The sequence below is a fragment of the Ambystoma mexicanum genome, chromosome 13 (genome assembly GCF_040938575.1).
Source record: "Ambystoma mexicanum isolate Mex_15411 chromosome 13, UKY_AmexF1_1, whole genome shotgun sequence".
Classification (NCBI taxonomy): domain Eukaryota; kingdom Metazoa; phylum Chordata; class Amphibia; order Caudata; family Ambystomatidae; genus Ambystoma; species Ambystoma mexicanum.
The window spans coordinates 349,157,260-349,179,493 of record NC_090938.1 but is presented as its reverse complement, the minus strand read 5'-3'; the positions used below and the strand labels follow the sequence as shown (position 1 = coordinate 349,179,493).

At 50.4% G+C, this 22,234-nt stretch overlaps 1 protein-coding gene across 4 annotated transcripts in view; it reads right to left on the bottom strand.

The window, feature by feature from the left end:
* SLC7A7 (solute carrier family 7 member 7) overlaps positions 1 to 21,445 on the bottom strand; it is a 288,753-nt gene extending 267,308 nt beyond the window's left edge. The window contains exons 1-3 of one of the 4 annotated variants that reach the window (XM_069633861.1): positions 21,295 to 21,445; positions 17,953 to 17,992; positions 12,644 to 13,235 (exon numbers count right to left, since the gene is read on the bottom strand). In XM_069633861.1, the coding sequence (XP_069489962.1) occupies positions 12,644 to 13,151 (508 nt within the window). In that variant the 5' untranslated portion in view covers positions 13,152 to 13,235; positions 17,953 to 17,992; positions 21,295 to 21,445. Of the gene's footprint in view, positions 1 to 12,643; positions 13,236 to 17,861; positions 17,993 to 18,254; positions 18,277 to 18,377; positions 18,664 to 21,294 lie in introns of those variants that run through there. The other 3 variants (XM_069633864.1, XM_069633863.1, XM_069633862.1) reach the window with 3 other exon arrangements.
* Positions 21,446 to 22,234: the final 789 nt, after the last annotated feature.

Genomic DNA, 22,234 nt, shown 5'->3' with positions numbered 1-22,234 from the left:
CCCCTCCCACGCCACACCCAACTACAGGTTGTCCTCTCCAAATCCTTTGAGACCTTCAAACATTTAACTTCGGAAAACTCTTTAATCCATTGACCCTGCTGAGAACTGTCATCATTTACAGGCCTCCCAGCATAACAGCATTTTTCATTGCTCACCTACAGACCACCTGGAACAAATGTCCCTACTATCCAACAAGATCATTGTCCTAGGTGACTAACATCTGAGCTGAACTTTTCCAAATCTGCAAGATACTAGCCAACCATACTGCAGTCTCCACTTCTCCTCTTCCTTCCCTGGCCCTCTGCGCTTCTCTTGATTCTCACTTCATTTCTATAGCTCGGTACATCTTGTCCTCACTCTCTTCTACCCGATACCCTTCTCCCTCACATGCTCTCAGGCCTCCTTTGGACCCCATATCCCCTCTCCTCCTTTTCTCCCATAACACCCAATAAGGTTTCTAGATGCTCCCCTGCTCCTCCAGAACTATCAAGGACAACATTGTATCCCTTGCTCCAGCCTCGGCCGATTTCTGCAATTACTCCTTTGCCACTGGATCCTTCCCCTCACTCCTCAAGCACTCCCTTGTGCACCCTCTCCTCAAAAAGCCTTCTGCCGACCCTTCCTGTGCAGCAAACTACTGCCCTATCTCCACTACCCCCTTCCTGGGGAAACTCTTGGAGAAGCTGGTCATCTTCCAGTTTATCTACCACACTGAATCTGTTGGTTGTATCCACGAACACCAGTCTGGCATCCCAGCTGCCAGAGGCACAGAAACTGCTCTCGTGAACACTCGTGAAGACTTGCTCTCTAATCTAGATTCCAGCTCCCCTTCCGTTCTCATCCTTCTTGGCCTTTTCTCTGCCTTTGACATGGTCAATCATGTCACCCTGATAAATCGGCTCTGTGGTGTACTAGGCATCACAGACTGGGCTCTGGACTGGTTGACCTCCTTCATCTTGGACCTACCTTCCCAGGTTCAATTGGGCCTTTTCCTCCTCTCCACTATCTTAACTCTCCACCCGTGGTGTCCCTAGGGCTCTATCCTCTCACCCTGGTTCTTTAATATCTACCTGCCCCCCCTAGCCCATCTGATTTGCACCTTCTCTCCTAACGGTCAGTGTTATGCTGATGACACACAGCTTTCCTTCAAGCTACCTTCCTCTTCCTCCTCTTCTTTCTCTCTCCTTCCTGACTGCATGTCTGCTATTCAGGCATGCTGTTCTGCTAATGATATCTGCCTTAATGCCAGAAAGACTGAGATCCTTCTCATTGGGACACCTGCTCCCTCTTTCACTTACACACTCTGGCCTCCCTCATTGGGCCCCATCCCCTCACCATTGTGTGAAGCAAACAGCCTTGGTGTCATCATTGACTCTTCCCTCTCCTTCTCTCCTCATTTCATGGACCTGCCCAAGAAGGCCCATTTTCAGCTTCACCTCCTCAGAGTCATTCTCCCCTTCCTCACCTTCCCCCAGAAACGTAATGTCTCCAGAGCTCTGGCTCTCTCCAGGCTGGACTACTGCAATAGCCTCTCCCTCAATCGTCCTAACTTTTCCCTTTGCCCCCTTCACCGCCCCTTCAACTAATCCAGAATAGGACTGCAAGATTTATGCTTGGCCTCAACCCCAGGGACCGCATCTCTCCAGCCCTTAAACCTCTCCACTGGCTCCTGGTTGCTACGAGGATCAAATTTCAAGACCCTCTGCATAGCGCACAAGGCTTTCTGGGGCCTGGGACCACGCTATATCCAACTCTCTCTCTCTCTCTAAATACCTCCCCACTAGAGCCCTTCGCTCGTCTAACTCTAACTCTCTGCAAATCAGATGCTTTTTCAAGCACAGAGAGGAGGGTAGATCTCTCTCCTCAGCAGATACCTCCCTTCAGAATGGCCGCCCCGCCCCTTGACTTGAGCCGGGTCATCTTAAGTTCCGGAAGCTCCTCAATACCTTCCTTATTTCTTTTTCCTAACCCCTCCTCCTCCCCTGCTAATGTCCCCTCTGCCTGAGACTGGTGCCCAGGTTCTTTCAGAGTCCTACAGGGCGCCAGTCCCTATCTTGTCCAGTCTACCTCTGCACTTACTCTCCCATCCCCCACCTCTCCCAACCCTTATCCAGCACTTGATGTCACAGGCCCCCCTGCCTACACTTAGCTGGTCGGCTTGCATCCCATGCAGCCATCCTGCGAATTTACTTGCACTTAGTTGTGGACCCCCCTTCATTCTCTTCTTCCCCTTCGACCTGTCCACCCGGCCTCCCTGACACTTCCTTCTCATGGGCCCTTCTGCCCTTTTCCTGCACTTCCCTTCCTCCCTTCCCCCTTGCACTTGTCGCTATCGCACTTTCACGATCTGAGTGTCGCAAGGACTATTAGGATCGCTACTTTCCTCCTTCCTGTTCCCCCATCCTGCCTTGAACAATTAAATTAATAAAATAAAATAAAATAAATAAATACTAGGCAACTCGCTCTCTTCCAGCATCATAGACTCCTAAGGCAACCTGAACTTCAAATACCACCCCTGTGGTCACACGGTCACACCTTGTACCTAGTTTGTACATATGGCTTCTCAATCAATGATCCCTCTTCCACACCCATCTCCTATCCCAACCATCTTTTGATCACCTTCCACCTTTCCTCCCCAGAATCTGCCAAAGTAACCACGCCCTGTCCAACCCCCTCCTTGCATGTCTGGCACAATCTCTCACCACTGGTTTTTTGCCACCTATTTTTCTCCCCTCATCTCTTCATCTCTCCAACTAAAATCGGAAGAAAGATTAGACAGGCAAGCTTACATTTGCCCTCACGAAATCCTTCAACCTCCCTCATTCCACCAAATCTAGATGCCTGAAAACAACCATCTTTCAAAACAATGGTTTTTGTATGACCTCCTCCAAATCAGAAGACAATGCCAGAGTCTGAATCTTTGCTGGAAGAAGTAAAGCTCTTTAGTAAAAACATCTGCCTCATTCACTAAAGAGGGATCAAACGGGCTACTGGCAGAGTAAAAAAGAACAACAAAGTAGCCTTGTTTAAGGTATACCATAATCTCTTCAAACACAGTTCTGCCACCCACAACCCTTTCTCAAAGCTATGCGGCCAACTCCAAGACTTCTTCACCTCCAAGATTCAGAACGTCAAATCAAAGATCTTCTGCTCTATGCACTCTAGTCTCCTCTTATTGCCTCCCTGCACCTACTCGTCAAGCCAGCTCGCCAACTTTGGTCTTTTTCATACAGATGACACTCTAAAGGCTATTAAGACTGCTGGGCACTTTTTCTCCCCCACTGACACTTGCCCAGCTTCCATCTCCATCCTCCTAGCCGAACACCTTACAACGTTTCTCATCATCAAAAAGTCATTCCCAGTGGGCTCCTTTCCAAACCAACTAATAAACGCCCCTGTGACCCCACTCCCTTCTCACAAAGCCTTCACTGGATCCCAATTGAGTACCCAATTACTGCCTCATTTACAACGCCCCCATAATTCGAAAAATAATAGAGAAACTGCCCATCAAAGAATACCAAAACTGGATGGAAAAATACAACTTCCGGACTCTCAACAATCAGGCTTCCGACCCTCCCACGTAATGATGATAGACATCCCAGACATTAGCGAGAGAACTCTCCGATGGGAATTTGACATGAACCAACCAGTCATCCTCATCCTCACTGTCTTGCTGGCGGCTTTCAACCCTGTTGATCATGCCATCCATCGCTCATGCCTCCATGACTAGTTCAAGATCCCAGGCCCAGCCCTTGCATGGCTACAATACAATATTTCCTTTTTGGCAGATGCTAGCAAATCAAAGTTGGACCCTGCTTATCTCAAGACTCCAACCTCAATTGTGGAGACCCCGAGGCTCATCACTCTTCCTCCCTCCTCTTCAATACATATAGGATGTCACCGGCAGAGTTCATCAGACACTGCAACCTTAACTTTCATATGTATGGAGAGAAAACCCAAATAGTGGGGAGAGGTAGAAATGTCCCTGCTCAAGACCTCACCCTCCGACTCCATCCACTTAAATCCATCTAATACTGGATCAATGTGACTCGTGGATGCACATATTTCTGAAAACATGCCCTCAATAGAGACAAATCTGAAATCCTTGTCCCCCTGTCCCCCCCCAACCTCTCCCACCGATATCCCTCAGCTGTTTCTCTAGTATGAGTCAAAGGGATTGGGCACTAGATTTTGACTTAACTTGCGCAGAACTGAGATCATTCTGATGTGCTATTCTAGCCGCAAGGTCACACCTTCTGTATTGACCTGAAGGTAGTTTAGCCCAGATACCTTGACCTCAAAGAAATACTATTAAAATGTCCCCACTGCCCCTCTTAACTTAAATTAGTGACCACCCCACAGGTCCTCATAATGCTTCAGCCCAACACAGTTATGCTTAAGGAGTAAGTAGCTTACCTTGCATGCCATATGGTGCTTTTCTACCATCCAGTGTCACCATGGGCTGCCTCCATACTCATGCTGAGCCGCACTTCACCTTCCATTCCAGACATGCACTGCCCATCCGGGCCAATGTCTAAATAAGACTTAAGAAAAGAAGTGAACCCACCATCCAGACCCCAAATAAGATGGATGCTAACCCATAACAATTCGCCACCTGGCCTTTGAGAACCCACCAATTTAGGTAAGGCTGTCTGTGTAAGGCCAAGCAACTCTCCAGCCTTTATACAAGGCAGCATCAGAGGACCTTCATGGACAAACTAAATATGTTGCGTTCTCTCTTCCCTCCTCATCTCTCCTTCTCCACCTTTAAAAAATAATGTATACTGGGGTAAACTACCGTCTTGTTTCTCTAGTATGGACGCTCAATTAGGATCTACTCCTTGCCCCTACAAGTATGTTGACAGTTTAGGATTAGACTTTGATGATAAACTGACCATGTGCATCCAGAACAACAAGGTAAGTCGATCCTGCAACCTCCAACTTTAACCAGGCTGCAACATCACCCATTTCATCTCCTTTGCCCCCACAACATCCTTCATCAAAGCCTTTATTCTCTGCAGGATTGGCTACCCGAACATATTTTAATGGGGTGTCCTCTATTCCTACCCTGCAAAATGAAAATCAGTCCAGAACAAAGCTGCAATATTGATTTTCAATAGTAAAGCACGTGATCATACTACACCAGCTTTTGCCCAGCTTCTTTGGCCTCCGGTCACCTGACCCTTCAAACCATCCACGACCGAAGGCTCGTCTACCTCAAGAAACTCATCCATGCATATCAGCTCACAAGATCCGCCCGGTCTTTTCACTATGTCCTCCCTGCACATAGCAAGCTTCTCCAAACACTGTCTGGAAGGCTGCCATTTCGCAGTGCCAGGCCTCTCCTTGTGGGTCCCACTAACACCGGACCTCCTACAAAATGGCCCCTGTGTCTGCATGCTGCGTTCCATCAAAACGTTTGTCTTCTCGCAGGCTTTTTCAATGATGTCCTCCCCTTTTTCTGGGTGCCTCATTGCAGATCACGATCTCTGGAGTGATCATCAGATTGCAAGGGTGCACTACAAGAATCCTAAACAAATAAATAAGCGTGCTACTTGCTTCCAATAATCCCGGTGCATGTCAACCTCACGTGGAAGATATTTGACAGATACACCCTACATCTCAAACCTTCTGCTCTAGCCCTCTTGTTTTATACAATCTCTCAGCGTTTGAATGTGGTCAGTAAAGTTTTACATTGAATTAACCTTTGGCTGGTGCATAGAGCCTCCCCTCAGAAGGAACAGAAAGGCCCCCCTTGCTTCCTCACCACGCCTGAAATTTGCATCCATCATTGGCCCCAGCATTCCACCCACGTGTTTGCTACGGGCCAATGCATGCGCGAGTGTGGGGCATGCGCCCTGCACTCAGGAACAAGGCATCTGACATTGGGCTGGACCTGCCCTTTCAGCCTGACCTTCCTACTGCATGCAGCCCACCTGTCTGCAGCAGGCCTTTCTGCAGCTCCTCTAGGACACATGACCGGACGAGCAGCTCACTCCTCACATTCCCTAACCAGAAGAATGTCTGAATGGCCACCATTCTCTCTTTCATCGGAGTGTGCACTACTTGCAGCCCCCCGTAGCCCCAACACAGGAGCCAGAGAACAGCAACTAAGAAGCACTAGCATATTGTTCTACTTCCTCCACTGATATCCAAGGGAAGTATTTGTATTTGTTTTATTTGTAACGCGCACCATCAGGCCCGGAGGCATCAGGGCGCAACTTAGACAGTCAGCTTAGACGCTTAGTAGTTAGCTTCAAAGAGATTTTCAAGTAAAAGGAAAAAAATATGCTTTCATTTGTATAACTATAAAATAAAGTTGCCAATGCTAGTGAAACTATTGGCAGTAATAAAGAAAAATGGTGGAACTTAGTTCCTGTTAGGGCAAGCGCACCAGACCACTGGCTTGACTGGTCCTGGGAAAATGATGGAGTGTGTCGTGTGAGGCCAAATCTCTACATGTAAGGCACATTCTAGGTGTAGAAGCAGACACTGAACATGTCAGACTGAATCTCTGCAATTTTTTTGTATTTGGTTATTCATATAGCGCTCTTTCCCCACTTGTGTGGCCTCAATGCGCTTTATGGTAGGAACGCCCTCGTTGACCGTAGTCAATGTGGTGAAACATTCTAAGGGGTTTAGTTTGGGAGATGCATGTGTGCATTTTGCTGGTCTAGGAATTAGGTGGCTGGCTAGGCTTGACTAAGCAGCCCAAAGAGAGGCCAGGCACATGGGTGGGCGCTGTTGGTGGATTGCGATAGATTGCTATTGTATAGAGAGTCAATGTGTGGCCAGCCATACAGAGTTCCTTTCGGATGGTAGTCGCTGTATGCTAGTGGCAGAGGTGTTGAGGTACGTTAGGTGTTTCAGTCTGGACGGCTATGTGTGTTGCTAGACCGGATGCTTAGCCATATCAGTATTCTATGGTGCATGGTTGCGTGGCCGTGCCTGCGGCCTGTGTCCACACTAGTGGTGTGTATACGTACCATAGGCTTGGAAGTTATTCGGCTGGAGGTTTCACTATGTAATGGGCAGAGAAAGAGATTAAACCTAAATTTAGGATTCCTGAATAGTGGGAGAGGGGCCTACATTTCACAATGTAGCTTGAGTACAACATTACCAGGGACAAAACACCCACATTTGAGAGTCCTGTATAGTGGGAGAGAGGCCTAGGTTTCACAATGCAGTTTGAGTACAGGATTACAAGGGACAACACACCTAGCTTTGAGAATCCTGTATAGTGGGAGCGAGGCCAAAGCATCACAATGCAGATTGGAATCTGGGCATATGGATTGGACTCTATGAATGTGGATTGGAACCTGAGCATGTGGATTGGAATCTGGGCATGTGGATTGGAACCTGGGCATGTGGATTGGAATCTGGGCATGTGGATTGGAATCTGGGCATATGGATTGGACTCTATGAATGTGGATTGGAATCTGGGCATGTGGATTGGAACCTGGGCATGTGGATTGGAATCTGGGCATGTGGATTGGAACCTGAGCATGTGGATTGGAACCTGAGCAGGTGAAGCTGAATTTTGATTTGTGGGACCCAGTCCTGGTATGTGAGGCCGATTCTCGGCGTATGGGCATTAATATGATTTTAAGAGGCTGGGTCTGCCATAGAGGGATTTGCTGGGCATATGAATCTGCACCAGAGTAAACAGGGTTGAACTGGGACATGTAAGCAGCCGTGAGCTTTTGAGGCTAAAGTTAGGCATATGAGGCTGAACTTGGACAAAGAAAAAAGGCAGTCCCTCGATAAATGAGGCCGGGCCTAGGCAGAGGCAAGTCAATGGGAAAGTGGGATTGAACCTGAACATATGAGGCCCCGAGTCAGGTTCCTGTGAGCCAGTCGCCTGGCATGGAAAGCAGAAGTGGGCATATAGAGTGAAATCTTGTTGTGTGATGATTGAACCTCTTTTTATAAGGCTCTGCGCGGATATGTGCAGCAATAATTGGGCATGTGCATCTGGCCCTAGCATGTGGTAATGCTACATGGGCATATGAGACTGCATGTGGAAATGTGAAACATTGCCTGCCCGTATGAAAGTTATTTTATTTCCTGCTTTCAGCTATCCTCCCACTCTTCCTCCATCTTCTATCTCTTTTCCCCCTTCTTTACTCCCTCTGCTTCGGTATCGGACTATAATCTTGGGGTCATTTTTGACTCCTCCCTCTCATTTTATCTCATATTTCTTCTATCTTCCGCTGTTTTCACTATCAATAAAGCTCGCCAGGTCTTAACTTTCCATGGTTACAAAATAAAAGTCTTCTCCTGCTTATGGTATTGTTCTTGCCGACTACTTGGTCTTCCTGTCTACCGTCTTGCTCCACTCTGCTCTATTTATCATTTGCACCCGGGGAAGGGCCATTGGCCAATCAGGTGGCTGGAACAGCAGGCAAGAATATACATTTTACACCCACAATTCCAGCCACCTGAGATCCTCCCCCACCCGAGATGGCATCATTGTTTTTTATGAGGGGGGCAAAAGGGGAGCTTCTCCATGTTGCCTCCTCACTCCCACACCCCCAAACCAAACCCAAACCTCTTCCCAACTTCTAATTTAATTTCTCTGCTCAGTTTTCAAATGTCTCTATGGTCTCGCTCCACCTTATCTCTCCCCCTTAGTCTTTTTCTATTCTCCCTTCGCTCCCAGTTTCTCTTTCTTCTGGTTGTTCCTCATCATCCCTGTGCCTCTTCTCATTTCCGCTCTTTGTCCCGTCTCGCCCCCAAACACTGGAATGCCCTCCCTCTTTCTATTCGATCTCTGACTTCATTCTCCCTTTTCAAAACCCCATTAAAAGAGCATTTCCTTGCTAAATGACTTTTACTGTCATAACCTACTGGTGTATCGTTTTGACCTCTGTGAAGCGCTTCAGAGTTGAGCGCTGTATACATAACAACAAATTCAAACATAGAATTACACGGAGAAAGCGGATATGGATTGGAAAAAATCCAACAACAATCAGGGAAACTGATTTGGGTAAGGAAACACCTCAGAGGGGTATTAGCCTTAATGTTAAATAATCAATTTATTGTATCACACACAAACACTCATAAAGGCAACTCACTATTTATAACAACAGTGATTTTACAGCTCACACCAAATGTGTATGCTAGCACTATCCCTAGGCGGAAGCACACCCTATTCCCATAGGGAGCTGCTGTCCATAGGTCCGAGCTGGTGTGCCGCCGATCTAATAGGAAAGAACAAAGAAGGAATGCTGCCCCTGCATCTACAATGTATACAGTTACAATGTATTCAGGAGCTAAAAATGTTGGCCCAAGTCTATATATCTTGCATGAACATTTCAAAGAGGAAGTATTTCCTTCTGGCACGTAGCCATGCTTTTGCTTTATTCACCTCCAAAGAAGTGTGTACATGCTGCATTAATCAGTTGATATGTTGTGGTTCAACAAAGTACTATAGAGTTACTCAATAAAATAATTTCTGTTTGCCTGCATGCGCAACTTGGACAGCAGCAGGAATCCTCGTAGGACAAGTACGCCACTCCGACGTGAATTCGGTCTAGCGACACCCCGAATTTTATGCCGTCACAGGGAGACGGAACAAATAAGAAAAGGAACATCGCCCCAGCCCAGATGGAGACTCATTACCTTTGGGCATGGGGTCGAATTTGGAGGCTCCACCATATCTGATGAACAAGGCGATCCTATAGACGCATTCAAACGACGGGTCCTCAAGAAGATGACTACAATCACCTTGTCATCGAAACCAATCGACCATTCCAGTGTATGATATCCCTGAAGGAAATACAGAATTGATTACAACATACCAACTGATTAATACAGCATGTACACACTTCTTTGGAGGTGAAAAAAGAAAAAACATGACTACGTGCCAGAAGAAAATAGTTCCTCCTTGAAATGTTCATGCAAGATACATAGGGGGTCATTCCAAGGTGGGTGGTAAGGGATACCGGACACAGGTAAGGAGACTGGTGCCGGTGATCCCTTACCGCCCTACTACAAGGTCCCTTAGCGGGTCCCACCAGGAAGGGCTGGTCTGACCAGCCATTCTGGACAGGACCCGTTAAGGGACCAGGGCGCTAATAACGGGCTCGCAAGTCACAAGCCCGTTATTAGCGCCCTCCCCACTCCCATTGAGCCCTATGGGGGCTCAAATAGGAATGTCGAATGGCATTTTCAATGGGGACTTATCGGTCCCGCAAAGGTCGGACTACACCGGTAAGTCCCCATTGAACTATACCGGTGCCGGACCCGTTACTGGTGGCAGTCATGGCGCAATGACTACCACCAACCTCGGAATGAGGGCCATAGACTTGGTTCAACAAGTTTAGCTCCTGAATACGTTATAACTGTATACATTGTAGATGCAGGGGCAGCATTCCTTCTTTGCTCTTTCCTATTAGATAGGCGGCACACCAGCTTGGACCTATGGACAGCAGCTCCCTATGGGGGTAGGGTGTGCTTCCGCCTAGGGATAGTGCTAGCACACACATTTAGTGTGAGCTGTAAAATCACTGTTGTTATAAATAATGAGTAAATGGGATTGGGAAAAGGCAGAGCCGATCTTGAAGTATATGATGGTGGGTCTACAGCTGAATTCCTGTTGAAGCGGTTTTCCTGTGCATGTCCCACAGTGTCACATTCCTAACAGTGCTGTTAAGAGCCCATGGGTCCGCAACAGAGTTTGCCACCTCCTGCTATAGGAAGGAATCCCCCGGAATAACCACAAAGGTGACCGGCCATGAAGCAACTCCTCTTACCTTTCCCATGCCCTTTTCTATGTCATTCCCCCAGAAGACCCCAAAGGGGGAAAGTCAGTAAGCAAAGCTTCCTCCTGGTGTGTCTTCATTGCCTTGCTGCTGTTGCGAATATTCCCAGATGCGTGTGAAGTATTTCATGTTCTATGTGGATTGCGACTTGCCCCTATTATTCTTACTATATGTGGAACTTTCAGTGGCCTGAGCATGTTGGGCCAGTGTAGCCTAAGGGTGCAAGCTCCCTGAACCTGTAGGATCTCTGTAGCCTGTAGGGTAGCTGGGCCGGCCGAGTCTGCAAGATATGTCCATCCTGGGAGGTAGTCCTGCTGCCCATGCCCTGAGATTGTGAGCTGTGTGCAACTTGATGTGGCATTCCTGCCAATGAAAGCAGATTCTCCATCCTACTGCAGGACTCTTACCATCAGTGGAAGGAGCAGGATGGGAAAATGGAAGGAGGTGAGAGGAAGCAGTGAAGGAAGATCTTCCTACAGTTTAAACAAGGATAAACCATGCATAATTGCACATGCAGGTCATTTGAAACAGAAGTAAGACACGTGCCGTGTTTAGCCTGTTTTGCTGGGGACGTGATGCTGCTTATTCCACTGTTCGAACCCATTAAGGGGAAATCCCCTAGGAGGTGCCTGGCTAACTTGGCATGTACTAAAGTGTTGAACTATTTCACGAGTAGCCCCTCCACAACTTCCTGCAAACATTTGCTATAAAATGCTTCTTCTGGACCTATTTGCTTCAAACTGTTACTGGGATGGCTAGGGGGGGTGAGCCCTCTGAATCTCAGGGGCCCAGGGGATTGTTTGCAGCAGTTTGGGGTCTGAATGTATACTACACCACAGCGAAGGTTGACCAGCTGGCACTGCTGTGATGTCATCAGTGTGTGACAACCAGCTGTGATTCTGCCGACTGCCATCAGGGCACTATCTCATGGTTGGTGTGAGGCTCCTGCCGGCCAGTACCTCTGATCCAAACGTTCTGGAGCTTTGAGGGTGATCCCCTCTGGGGAGAACTTGGCATCACCTCGCCTGCTCCTGTTTAGGCGCCAAGCTTTCTTAGCGCAGAGGCCTTGAGGGATATTAGCACTGACAAGCTACTCTTAGAGGGTGAGTCAGGCGAAGGCAAGGCCGCCGCCTTGTAAAAGGACTGCCGAAGGGGTGGCACGGCAGGTGGTGTCCGGCCTGTCAGCAACGCTCATATCACACTGTGTGACTGCACTAACAAGACCGGAAGCCAAAGCCATGCGAGCGGTGACCCACAAAGACCAGCAGCGAGCACAGGAAAGGGGAATCTGGCATGGAAAGAGGTGGGCATGCCGCAGATAGTATGCATGGGGTGCAGAGTGAGCAGCTAAACCCTGGGGATAGGGGTGATGTCAGGTGAAGTCCTTTACCTTAGGATGCTGCTCCTCAGGGGACCAATCCATGTCCTTCATCTGTCGCCATAGAGCTCTTGGTGATAGCAGCAAGTTGGGATGTCATCATTACATTATATATTTTCTTTAAATAGTCTGTCTAGTATTGGTCTCATGTTAAAAGAACCCTTCTCATTGTACTTTCTCTTCTATACTGTGTTGTGTTAATAGCTTGTCATACAATTCAGTTTTCATGGCATCCCATTTTAGTATGAGGTCAATTTCAGTCAGGCCTATCAATCCCAGGTGACTTCTGGTGACTGCAGTCATGTCACAGTTTGCCTTCAGGTCTCACCTCAGGTCCTGTCACCACTTCAGGAATAGGTGGTGACCTCACTCCAGGGACCTGAAGTCAAACAGTGAAATCACTGAAGAAACTGGTGACTCCTATGTTGGCAGATGTGTGCATGGTCTAGGGAGAGCTGAGGGGTTTGGATAAGGGGTGAAAGGTCAGATTGGTACTCACAGATGCATGCAGCTGCGATGAGACGGTTTGCGGCATAGGGCGACTCGCAAGTGGGAAAGGCGGGCTGCAGCATGTAGTTGGCGAAGGTGATGGCGATGACGGCCTGGCTGGTGGGCTCGATGATGAGCAGCGAAGTCCAGAGCCTGATGAAGGCAACAAACCCACCAAAGGCCTCCAGGATGTAGGCATAGCTGGCACCCGACTTCTTGATGGTGGTGCCCAGTTCAGCATAGCAAAGCGCTCCGAAGACGGAGAAGACCCCGCCCACAGCCCAGATAACCAACGAGAGGCCATAGGAGGCACTGTACATGAGCACCCCCTTGGGGGAGACGAAGATACCTGAGCCAATCATGTTCCCCACGATGAGGCAAACTCCATTGAGGAGTGAGATTTCTTTCTTCAGCTTCATGGACTCCTGGGAGGCCGCAGGGCTGGGGGCGCTGCCGTTGGGAAGGGCGGGCGACTCCTCCACTGTGGAGGCCGGGGAGTATTTGGTTGCCTCGGCCATGTTGAGTTCGGAGGCTGGCAAGGAGCAAGGAGTTGGCAACAAAGATGGAGGCTTCCACAGTTACAGGCGGTCCAGCATAGCTGACTGGAAGAAAGGAGACACCAGTCAGGAAAGATTGACACAGGAGCTAGTGAAGTGAGGGACAGTATTTAATGCAACACAGACCCACTGACCTGTTTTCTATAAATATGAGTTATGTGTTGTGGGGTTTGTGTGGTGAACCACCAGCTGTGTTTTCAGTGTCAATCCCACACCATGTAATGACAGCTCAGTGGCAACACAGGTTCGAATCCCGAAACCTCTTCGGTATTAAGCGCGTTATAGTTATAATTATGTATCTCATAAAGGTGGTATAAATCTGGTGTGTTTCTATACAGAACCTATACCTAGTCCCTATGGAGGCATGTAAGAGGCTGGCGTCCTATACAAATGTGGGATGGGCTGGTGCAGCGCGCCACTGGGGGGGGGTATTATATACAGATAAATGGCCTTGTTACTGATTAAAATACACGTGTGTATTCTATGCAGATCATTGACCCCTTTTCCTACATGGGTAGCACATGGCCTGGTGCGTCGAGTCCCAGGGGGCAGTCGATAAATAGCACTGACCTTGTTTTCTATGAAGGTGACACAGGTGATGGTGTCATGCATTTAGGGGGTCCCCGGTGGGATATTTTACACTGATACCCCACTCTATTTCCTACAAAAGCGTTGGTGAGGTGAGCAGGGGTGGACTGAGAACGAGAGAGACCCTGGAAATAATGTTCAACGTTTCTCCATATAACACATGTTCAGCCAGCCTAATCATTGCATGCATTTTATAATTCTATGCAGACCGCAGCTCCCATTTCCTAAATAACTGTGGTAGTAGTGTTGGTGAGGGGGCATTCTGCATAGGACCTGGGCACCGTGCCCGTGTATAATGGTGAAACTGCGGCTGCATACGCGAGTCCCGTGAATACAGCCAACCGATGCCCTAGCCTAGACTCTCTTTCTTATAAATCGGTGGTAGAAGGGGGTCCCAAATAGGGGCTTGTGGGGCAGTGGGCAGAGAAGGGGGAAGGCCCCTGCTCCTTCGCCCGCCCCAGCTACTGGGTCCAGATTCCATCTCTGCATTGCAAGCTCATTAATGTTTGTTAATGACTGCGAAAATTCCAGGCTCCTGGGGTAATTCCGGATTAATGATAAACCTGGAGGTGCGGGGGAGGGGCGCTCTTCGTGATTTCTCGAGGGCCCTTTGTTCACGCGCCTCTCTCTCTGTGTTATAGATGCCGACTGGAGCTGCAGCACTGACAGGCCAGTTCAGAGGGGCCAGCAGGGCTGGGGCAGGCAGACAGACGCCTGGCATGAGGCTGGACTCTCTCCGTGAAAGTGCAAGTGCGGTATGGGGCTGGCCCTTGCTTAGTGCTGCCGCCTTTCAAACCTCAGGAAATGTGCGCGATGTCCCCATGGCGGGCCAGTTAACCCTTTCAATAAGTACATGCAGGTGATGATACGGGTTTGGGGGGGAAGGTAAACTGGGGATACTCTCTGCCCAGGCTCGGAATGGCCTATAGGGCAATAGGCCCATGGCCGAACCAAAAACACAAAATGTTGGTGTAGGCCAGTTTTTTGGGTCAAAGTGGCCCACTTTCTTGGACAATGTGGCCCAATTTCGTGAGTTACTTAACTCTGCGGCTAGTGGTTTTGAACAGTGTTACTTACATTTTCTATAAAATGCCCAATTTGCATCCCATTTTATTAAAAGAAACTCCCCCTTGGGTACTACTCGAACAGCGTCACAAAAGCAAAGAATGACCATTCGCATCTGTGGGCCACTTTTTCATTGGAGCCCGGGAGAATGTGTTGGCCCAGTCCGACCCTGTCTCTGCCCTAGTCGGGAACCCTGATTGAGGCACCCTTTACTTGCCCACATGGCCATTGCTTTTGTTTGCCCGTAATCGCAAACAGTGTCCATGGCGCTGGACGCCGGAGCCCCAGATTGGCCAACGTCAACCTAATCACTGCCCCTCGAGATAGCTTTCTAAAGGGCGGGGGACACATTGGGCCAGATCGCGTTCACGCGCATAGGCCCCTTCCCCTGCTCCCTCCCCCTTCTTTTATCTATCCTGGGTCCCCCATCTGGAGCAGCAGGGCTCTCAGATAACAGATGGACAGCGGAGAGGAAGTGGACTGGAACAGAGGATTGAGGTGGCTATGCGGGCGGGGGCACGAGTGAAAGGGTGGGGGAGGGCATCAGCTGAGGAGGAACTTTGCGGCCAGCACCAAACTTCGGAGAGCAGGGCGAAAAGAAAGGTACGCATTTGCCCCTAAATCATTCAGGGGCAAATGCGAACCTTCCTTTTCGTATCTCTCTGCAGAGAGCTTTGTTTGTGTCCCTGGAACCTCCTGACCCCCCACCCCCGCTCCCTGAAACTCCCCCCCCCCTCCGGAGCCGTTGTGTTCGCGAGGGCGGGGGAGGGGGGGGGTCTGTCTGCAGTGAGAGGAATGCTTGTCCCAATTGCATCTGCATCGGGTCTATCTGAGGACCACACTTGCCCCACATGAGACAGCATTGAGTTCAGGAGTGGCAGTTGCTCGTTTGGATGAGAGGGCACTCGTGCCCCCACAGGGTTTCTTTTGTGTTCAAGGCTGGCACAAGCTTTGGTGAGAGAGACCTTCCTCCCTATAGGCATCTAGATTGCGTGCGGTGCAGGTGTGGAGAAAGCGTAATTGGGATTTCAGGGGACACCTGGCTCAGAAGGATGCAGTCCGCGTTCGGGTGTGGCGGCAATCTTTATGCGGTGAAAGTACCTGCCTATGTGGAGGCGAATAGCGTTAGAGGGAAGAGAAAACTTAGCAGGGATGAAAGGAACCCCAGCCCCCCCGGATAGAGAGAGACTGTTTTCATGTCCGCAGAACGCTCTGGTCCTATTGGAATGTTTACCCTGTTGGAGCCCTGTAGGACTGTATAATGTGCTCAGGCCTGGGGGTGGATGACAAGCACCCCCTGCTCTTTAGGGATCTGCATAGTCTGGTGTGAGGAAACACCCGCCCACTGTGGACCTACATTCACGCCCGCCCGCAGAAAGCTTTGCTCAGATGACAGCGGGCATTCTACTCACTCTGGCACACCAGCTATTATTCAGCTCAGCCCTGTCCTACTCCCTCCTGTAATCTTCTACTCACTCCAGGTGCCATCGCCTGCCCACTCCTGGCCTTGTGAACTCACTGCACTCGTCTCTGACTCACTCCAAGAATCTCTTCACTCAGACGAACAACACATCATTCCTGATCTACTGCAGTAGTCCAATCACACCATCTGTCTCCTACTCACACTACCCATCTCCTACTCCCTGTGGCACACAACTCCCTCCAGCGGCCTCCTACCCACTCTTGACATCTCCTACTCATTGCGACCTCCTTCGTATGGCAGCAGTTTCATGCTGCGCTATCCATCTCCTTCTGCAGCACCCTACTCACTCCTACAATCCCCAATGTGCTCAGCCAAATTCCAAACCCACTCCTGCTAAACCTAATCACTGCTATTGGTTCCTACCCTCATCTCAGCCACATGCACCAATACCCTACTAGCAGCACCAACCTGAACTCCCTGCCCTGCACTGCAACTCCAGTGTATTGCAGGCCCTCCTACTCGCACCATCTGGCAACTACTTAACCCAGCAGTCCTCTACTACTTCCAGCAGTCTCCTGTGTACTCAGCAGATTTCTCGGTCAGTCCAGTACTGCTCTGCATACGCCTGTCTCCTACTCCCTCGGCCCTTCTCCTCCTTACCCCGACTTTCTCCTACTCCTAATCACTCTACCCATCTTCTACACTGCCCAGTCCTTTCCTACTCACTGCAGCTGCCCCCTACTCTGTTCGGTCTCTTCCTCACTCCCACTGCCATCTATCCGCTACTGTGTCTCTCGTCTCTTGCTTCTGGTCACCACTGGTGTTGCACACTCAATGTAGTTGTGTCCTACTCACCCCAGCCATCATCTAGTCACTTGGGTCCTCTCCAGCCCAGCAGCATTCGCCTACTCCTTCCTACTCCCGCCCAAGGGCCTTCTTTACACTACTACCACCTCTTACTGAAGTGTGTTGCTTGCCCCTCCTTCTCACGTGTGGCCTCTCCAGTTCACCCAGTTGTCTCAGGAGTATAGCTCAGGGGCAACTTGCTCACCTTGGAAACAAGACAACACAAAGCCACACGGTTCGATCCCCGGGTCCGCGCTTAGAAACCTGTTGGTATTACGCTCGTTATAAATAAACTATCATATCAGTTCACTCTCTCTCCCCGTAGCCCGTCCCAATGCACTCCCACCACTGCCCCCACCCCTCTACTCATTCCAGATATCTGCTGCTCACATCCGTCCCCTTTTGCTTATTCAAGTGTGATCTAATTCACTCCACACCGCTGCTACTTACATACTTACACCTACTATTGTCTACTTTCTACAGGCCACTCCTACACACCCCAGGCCATACCTTAAGCCAGTGGTGTCCAAGCATTTCAATGCTGAAATGCTGCGCCCAACCTTGATTAAAAATAGTGTTGGGGTCGTAACATGCGGCTTGTATTTTCTAGTAAAAGCAGTCACTGCCATGATCGAGAGCGTCTCCACCCCCCGTCCCCCGCTCTCAGGCATCCTCCGGCCACTCTTAGGGGGCCCATCCCATCCCCACAGTGTGAGTACCTCTGCCTAAGCACTACCATTCTCTCCTACCTCGTCACAGTCGTGCACTCCCTCCAGCAGTCCCCGACTCACTCCAGCCGACGCACACTCGACTCTCTGCCACTGGCTTGCGTGTACTCACCGTGGACGCTCCTTGCTCCCTCGATCGCTCTCCTCCGAGACTGCAAAAAAAGAGGAAGAGATTAGGGAGGGGAGCGACTTAAGGGACGGCGGGGGCAGGGAGTCCAAGGTGCAGAGACCGCACATTTCACAAGAGAGACGGAGGCCGAGCGTCAGCAGTACGCGAGGAGAGGCTGAGTGAGAGCGGGGGAGATCTCTCCGAGCGTGCGATAAGAGAGGGTGCAGGGGGTGCAGGCGGCGTGGGCTGTGACTAGCACGCGTGCAAAACCAAAGGGGGGAATGACCACGCGTGCTCGGCCATACCTGTAACACATAACGCGAGACACCACGGCACGCTCACCGCGACAGACAGCGGCCGTGCCTGTCCCCATCACTCTACCGACCGTGGAATTAGAGCAACCTGTGACCTCCAGGCTGAGCACACACCTTAGCATCGGGCACTTAATTCACCGAGCTATCCCGTGAGCGAGGGGTGTCTAGTGTGATGCGTGTTGATGAGCTTCTGAAGAAGGGTGAGCGCGCGGTGGGTGGGATGAGAGCACATGGCGGCGAGCTTGCTGTGTGATATGGGAGGGCGTGATGTGCGCCTGCGGCAGCGATGCAGGAGCGATTGTTGGGTTGCACTCGGAGGCCGCGGGGTGTGCCGACAGTGAGACCATGGGATACAGTGGGAGTGATGAATGGAGGTGGGCTGTTGTAGAGAGTCGACTCGTGTGTGATGAAAGCACGCACGGTGAGGTGAGCGAGCATGCGAGAGCAAATAGCTGACGAGAGAGCGTGGGGTGGGGGTGTCATATGGTTACTTGGGCTGTGATGAAGAGCATGTGTTAGGGTCGGAGGGTGTGCTGTGCGTGCTATCGAGCCTGTGAGTGTACCACGTGTCCCCCCGTGAACCGATCACTTGCTTAGCACCTTTCCCTCTGCTGTAAGGCACCTGTTTATATTATTTTCTCTAAATACCCTTCTTAGAGTTTCTGGCCGAACCACCCTGCACCCTCAATACATACACATGCACATGTGGTGAAAGGAAGTGGGTGTGATGAGAGTGCGTGGCTTGTGGTGAGACAGTGTGTTCAGAGACAATACACGCAATTAGAGGTCACGGGGTGTGAAGAGAGATAGCAGTGTGTGACGAGAGGGGGTGGCGAGTGATGAAAGAACGCGGGGTGGGATGAGAGAACGTGTGGCGTGGTTAAAGTGGGTGGCGTGTGATGAGATACCGTGTGATGCGGTGAGAGACAATCGGATCTAAGGAGAGAGCACGAGTGTGATGAGAGAATGCGATCTCTGATGCGAGACTGTGATGAGAGAGCCCGGTGAGTGATGAAAGAACGTGGGGTGTGATGGGAGAACGTGTGATGCGGTGAGAGACAATCGGTGTAAGGAGAGAGCACGAGTGTGATGAGAGAATGTGATCCCAGGTGCGAGAGTGTGATGAGAGAGCCTGGTGAGTGATTAAAGAACGTGGGGTGCGATGGGAGACCTTGGGGCGCGGTTTCAAGTACGTGGTTGTGATGAGAGATAGCGTGTGCTGTGATGGGAGACAATCGGTGTAAAGAGAGATCACGAGTGTGATGGAAGAACCTGATGTCACAGTCTAATTCAAGGATGGGATGAGAGGTCGTGGTGAGTGATGAAGAAAGTGTGGTGTGATATGAAATATTGTGGGTGGGTGTGATGAGAGAATGTGGGGTTTGATAGGAGAGCTTGGAATGTGATGAGAGTGTGCACTGCAATAAGAGAGCGCGACGAGGAAACGCGGGCTCTAGTGTGAAGAGTGATGAGAGAATGTGGTGTGTGATGACAGAACATGATGAGGGACGAGAGAGCACGGGGTGCCGCGAGGTGGCTTCGGGTGTGATGACAGCGCGGTGTGTGATGAGAGATCATGGGATTTGCCACGGTTGTGTGGTGGCCATGAGAGAGTGCGGTGTGTGACATGAGCTGTGACAGGAGAGTGCAGTGCATGAGTGCGAGTTTCAATAGGCATTTGGGTTGTGCTGAGGCAGCGTGCGGTGCAGGCGGAGTGCCGAGCGTGAGTGGGATGCCAGAGAGTGCCGTGTGTAAAGTATGCTATGAGGGCATACGGTGTGATGAGAGCGTGCACGGTGTAATAACACCGGCTGTAATGACAGCAGGGGGTATGATGAGTGAGAGAGTGGACTTTGTTGACAGAGTGGTGCGCGGTAAATGTTCGGGGTGGCCGAGAGCCTGGGGTGCAAGGACAGCGAGTGGGGTGTTTGACGGAAGTGGGTAGGGTAGGCTAGGAGACGTGGGATCAGATAGGTGAGGGTGCGAGGTATCATGAGAGTGGGAAGTCAGGAGAGCACGTTATGGGAGGTCCGTGTGTGTGATAAGAGCGTGGGCCCCCCTCGGCATGGATCATGGTGCGAGGCCCAGGGGGGTTCATAATAGTATGAGGTATCATCAGAGTATGAGGTATCATCAGAGTATGAGGTATGCTTTTGTAAAACAGAACCGACTATCCGCCGCCCCAACCTGTTTCATAGAAGTATTTTTGTTCACACAACATTCCCCTGAAAAGTGATCTCCCTGCATTCCCAGTTTTCCTGCTCCCATAAAAGTAACTGGTCTCCTGAGAACATTCCATTGTGACTGCACAGCACATCTCTCCAGAGTTTTTCCTGCATGGAACCACCCCCACCCCCACACGAAGAAAGCAATATGTGGTAGACATTGGTGGTGGAGAGGGGGACAGATCTCCCAATCCCAACACAGCCCTACCTATGCAGGATCACTCACGGCTAAAGCTCTGTCCCTGGCTGTGCAAGTTCGGGCCCACTAGTGCCGACTCCGCCATCCATCAAACTGAGAACCATTACATTAGGGTAATAGCAATTATCACAGCGCTTAAAAGCAGGAGACATCTGGCACGAAGCGCTGCATATAAAATCCACATAAGAACATGTCCCCTATGGAATAAAAGAATCCCATAAAAACGTATCGCCAGGGTGTACTAGCTCTCCAAGATCCCAGCGTATCCCTCATGAAAGAAGTATTTCCCTTTAGAAAAACACCCCCACCCCCTCTGATAAAAAAACACACCCCCGTCTCCACGGCCTCACCGCCAGTCATATTATAACATATTCCCGGTGGAAGTAATTGCTGTACTTGAGAATATTCCCCGTCCCGGCGCGCAGTCCCTCTATGGAATCAGCCCCTGATATAAGGACCTGTCCTCTCGGGAATAACATGTCTACGGCGCCCCCCGTCATGGGAAAAGTGAACCCCGAAGACGGGTAAAGTAGCCGAGGCGCAGTTCCCCCACTGCATGCGCATTTTGTGGTGTGTGTTGCCCCGTTTTGCACCTCCCGGTCCTTACCTGCGGGTCACACCGGAGCCTGTTTGCGCAGCTGGCCCGGGTGCGGCCTGGGACAAAGGCCGGGAGGTGCAGCTGCCACCCGAGACAAAGGACGCCGGAGCCGGCCGGCCGGGAAGCCAAAAAAACAACTTGCGCCCAAGTCAAGGATCAGCTGATGGAGCCAAACAAGTCGGAGGGGGCGGGGCGCGCGGGGCGGAGGGGGCGGGGCGGGGCGGGGGCGGGGCCAGAGCCGGAGCAACCTGCGCCCCCAGCGCCGCCCCCTCCCGACCCGCAGCGACCTGCCGGGGCAGCCCGACCCCTGCCATCGATTCATCGACGCCGGCGGCGACGAGCCCGGATTCTACTCGGCCGTTGGGGGGCAGCCTCTCCCTTGATGCCACTCGGACGCCAAAGCTTCGCCCTAACGGCTTCTCCGGCCACTGGCCCCCTTTGCAACCAACGGCGACCTTCACGGCGCTACAGATCTTAGATGAGATAAGGTGCGCGAGGGGGGAGGGCAGGCTGTTTACAGGACGGCCTCAGACTCCCCGGTCGCTTAGCAACGTTTAAAATGCGCGAGGCTCATAGGAATTGGAGGAAGTGGCGGAGTTTTTGAAACTGGAATAAAAGGAAGTGAAACCGATTTTGCTTAAATACAATACATCTACAATCAAAAATTGTACTAAAGTAAAGGTATTCAAATATAAAGTGGAATTAAATCAAAATAGGCAAATGCAAGTTGTAATCCCGCCTTTCTTTGGAGCAAATAATTTTATTAACTCATTGTACTGACATGTCTTCAATATAATATGTTCCCAAAAGTGAAACAATGTGCTCCCCATATTATAGTTTCCTGTCCCTTCTGAAAACAATCTAATGCCAGGGTGGCACAGTCAAGACTAAGACCATCTAAGAGAACAGAATCTGCTACAGGATACACTTGAAAAAATCCGGATGAAAA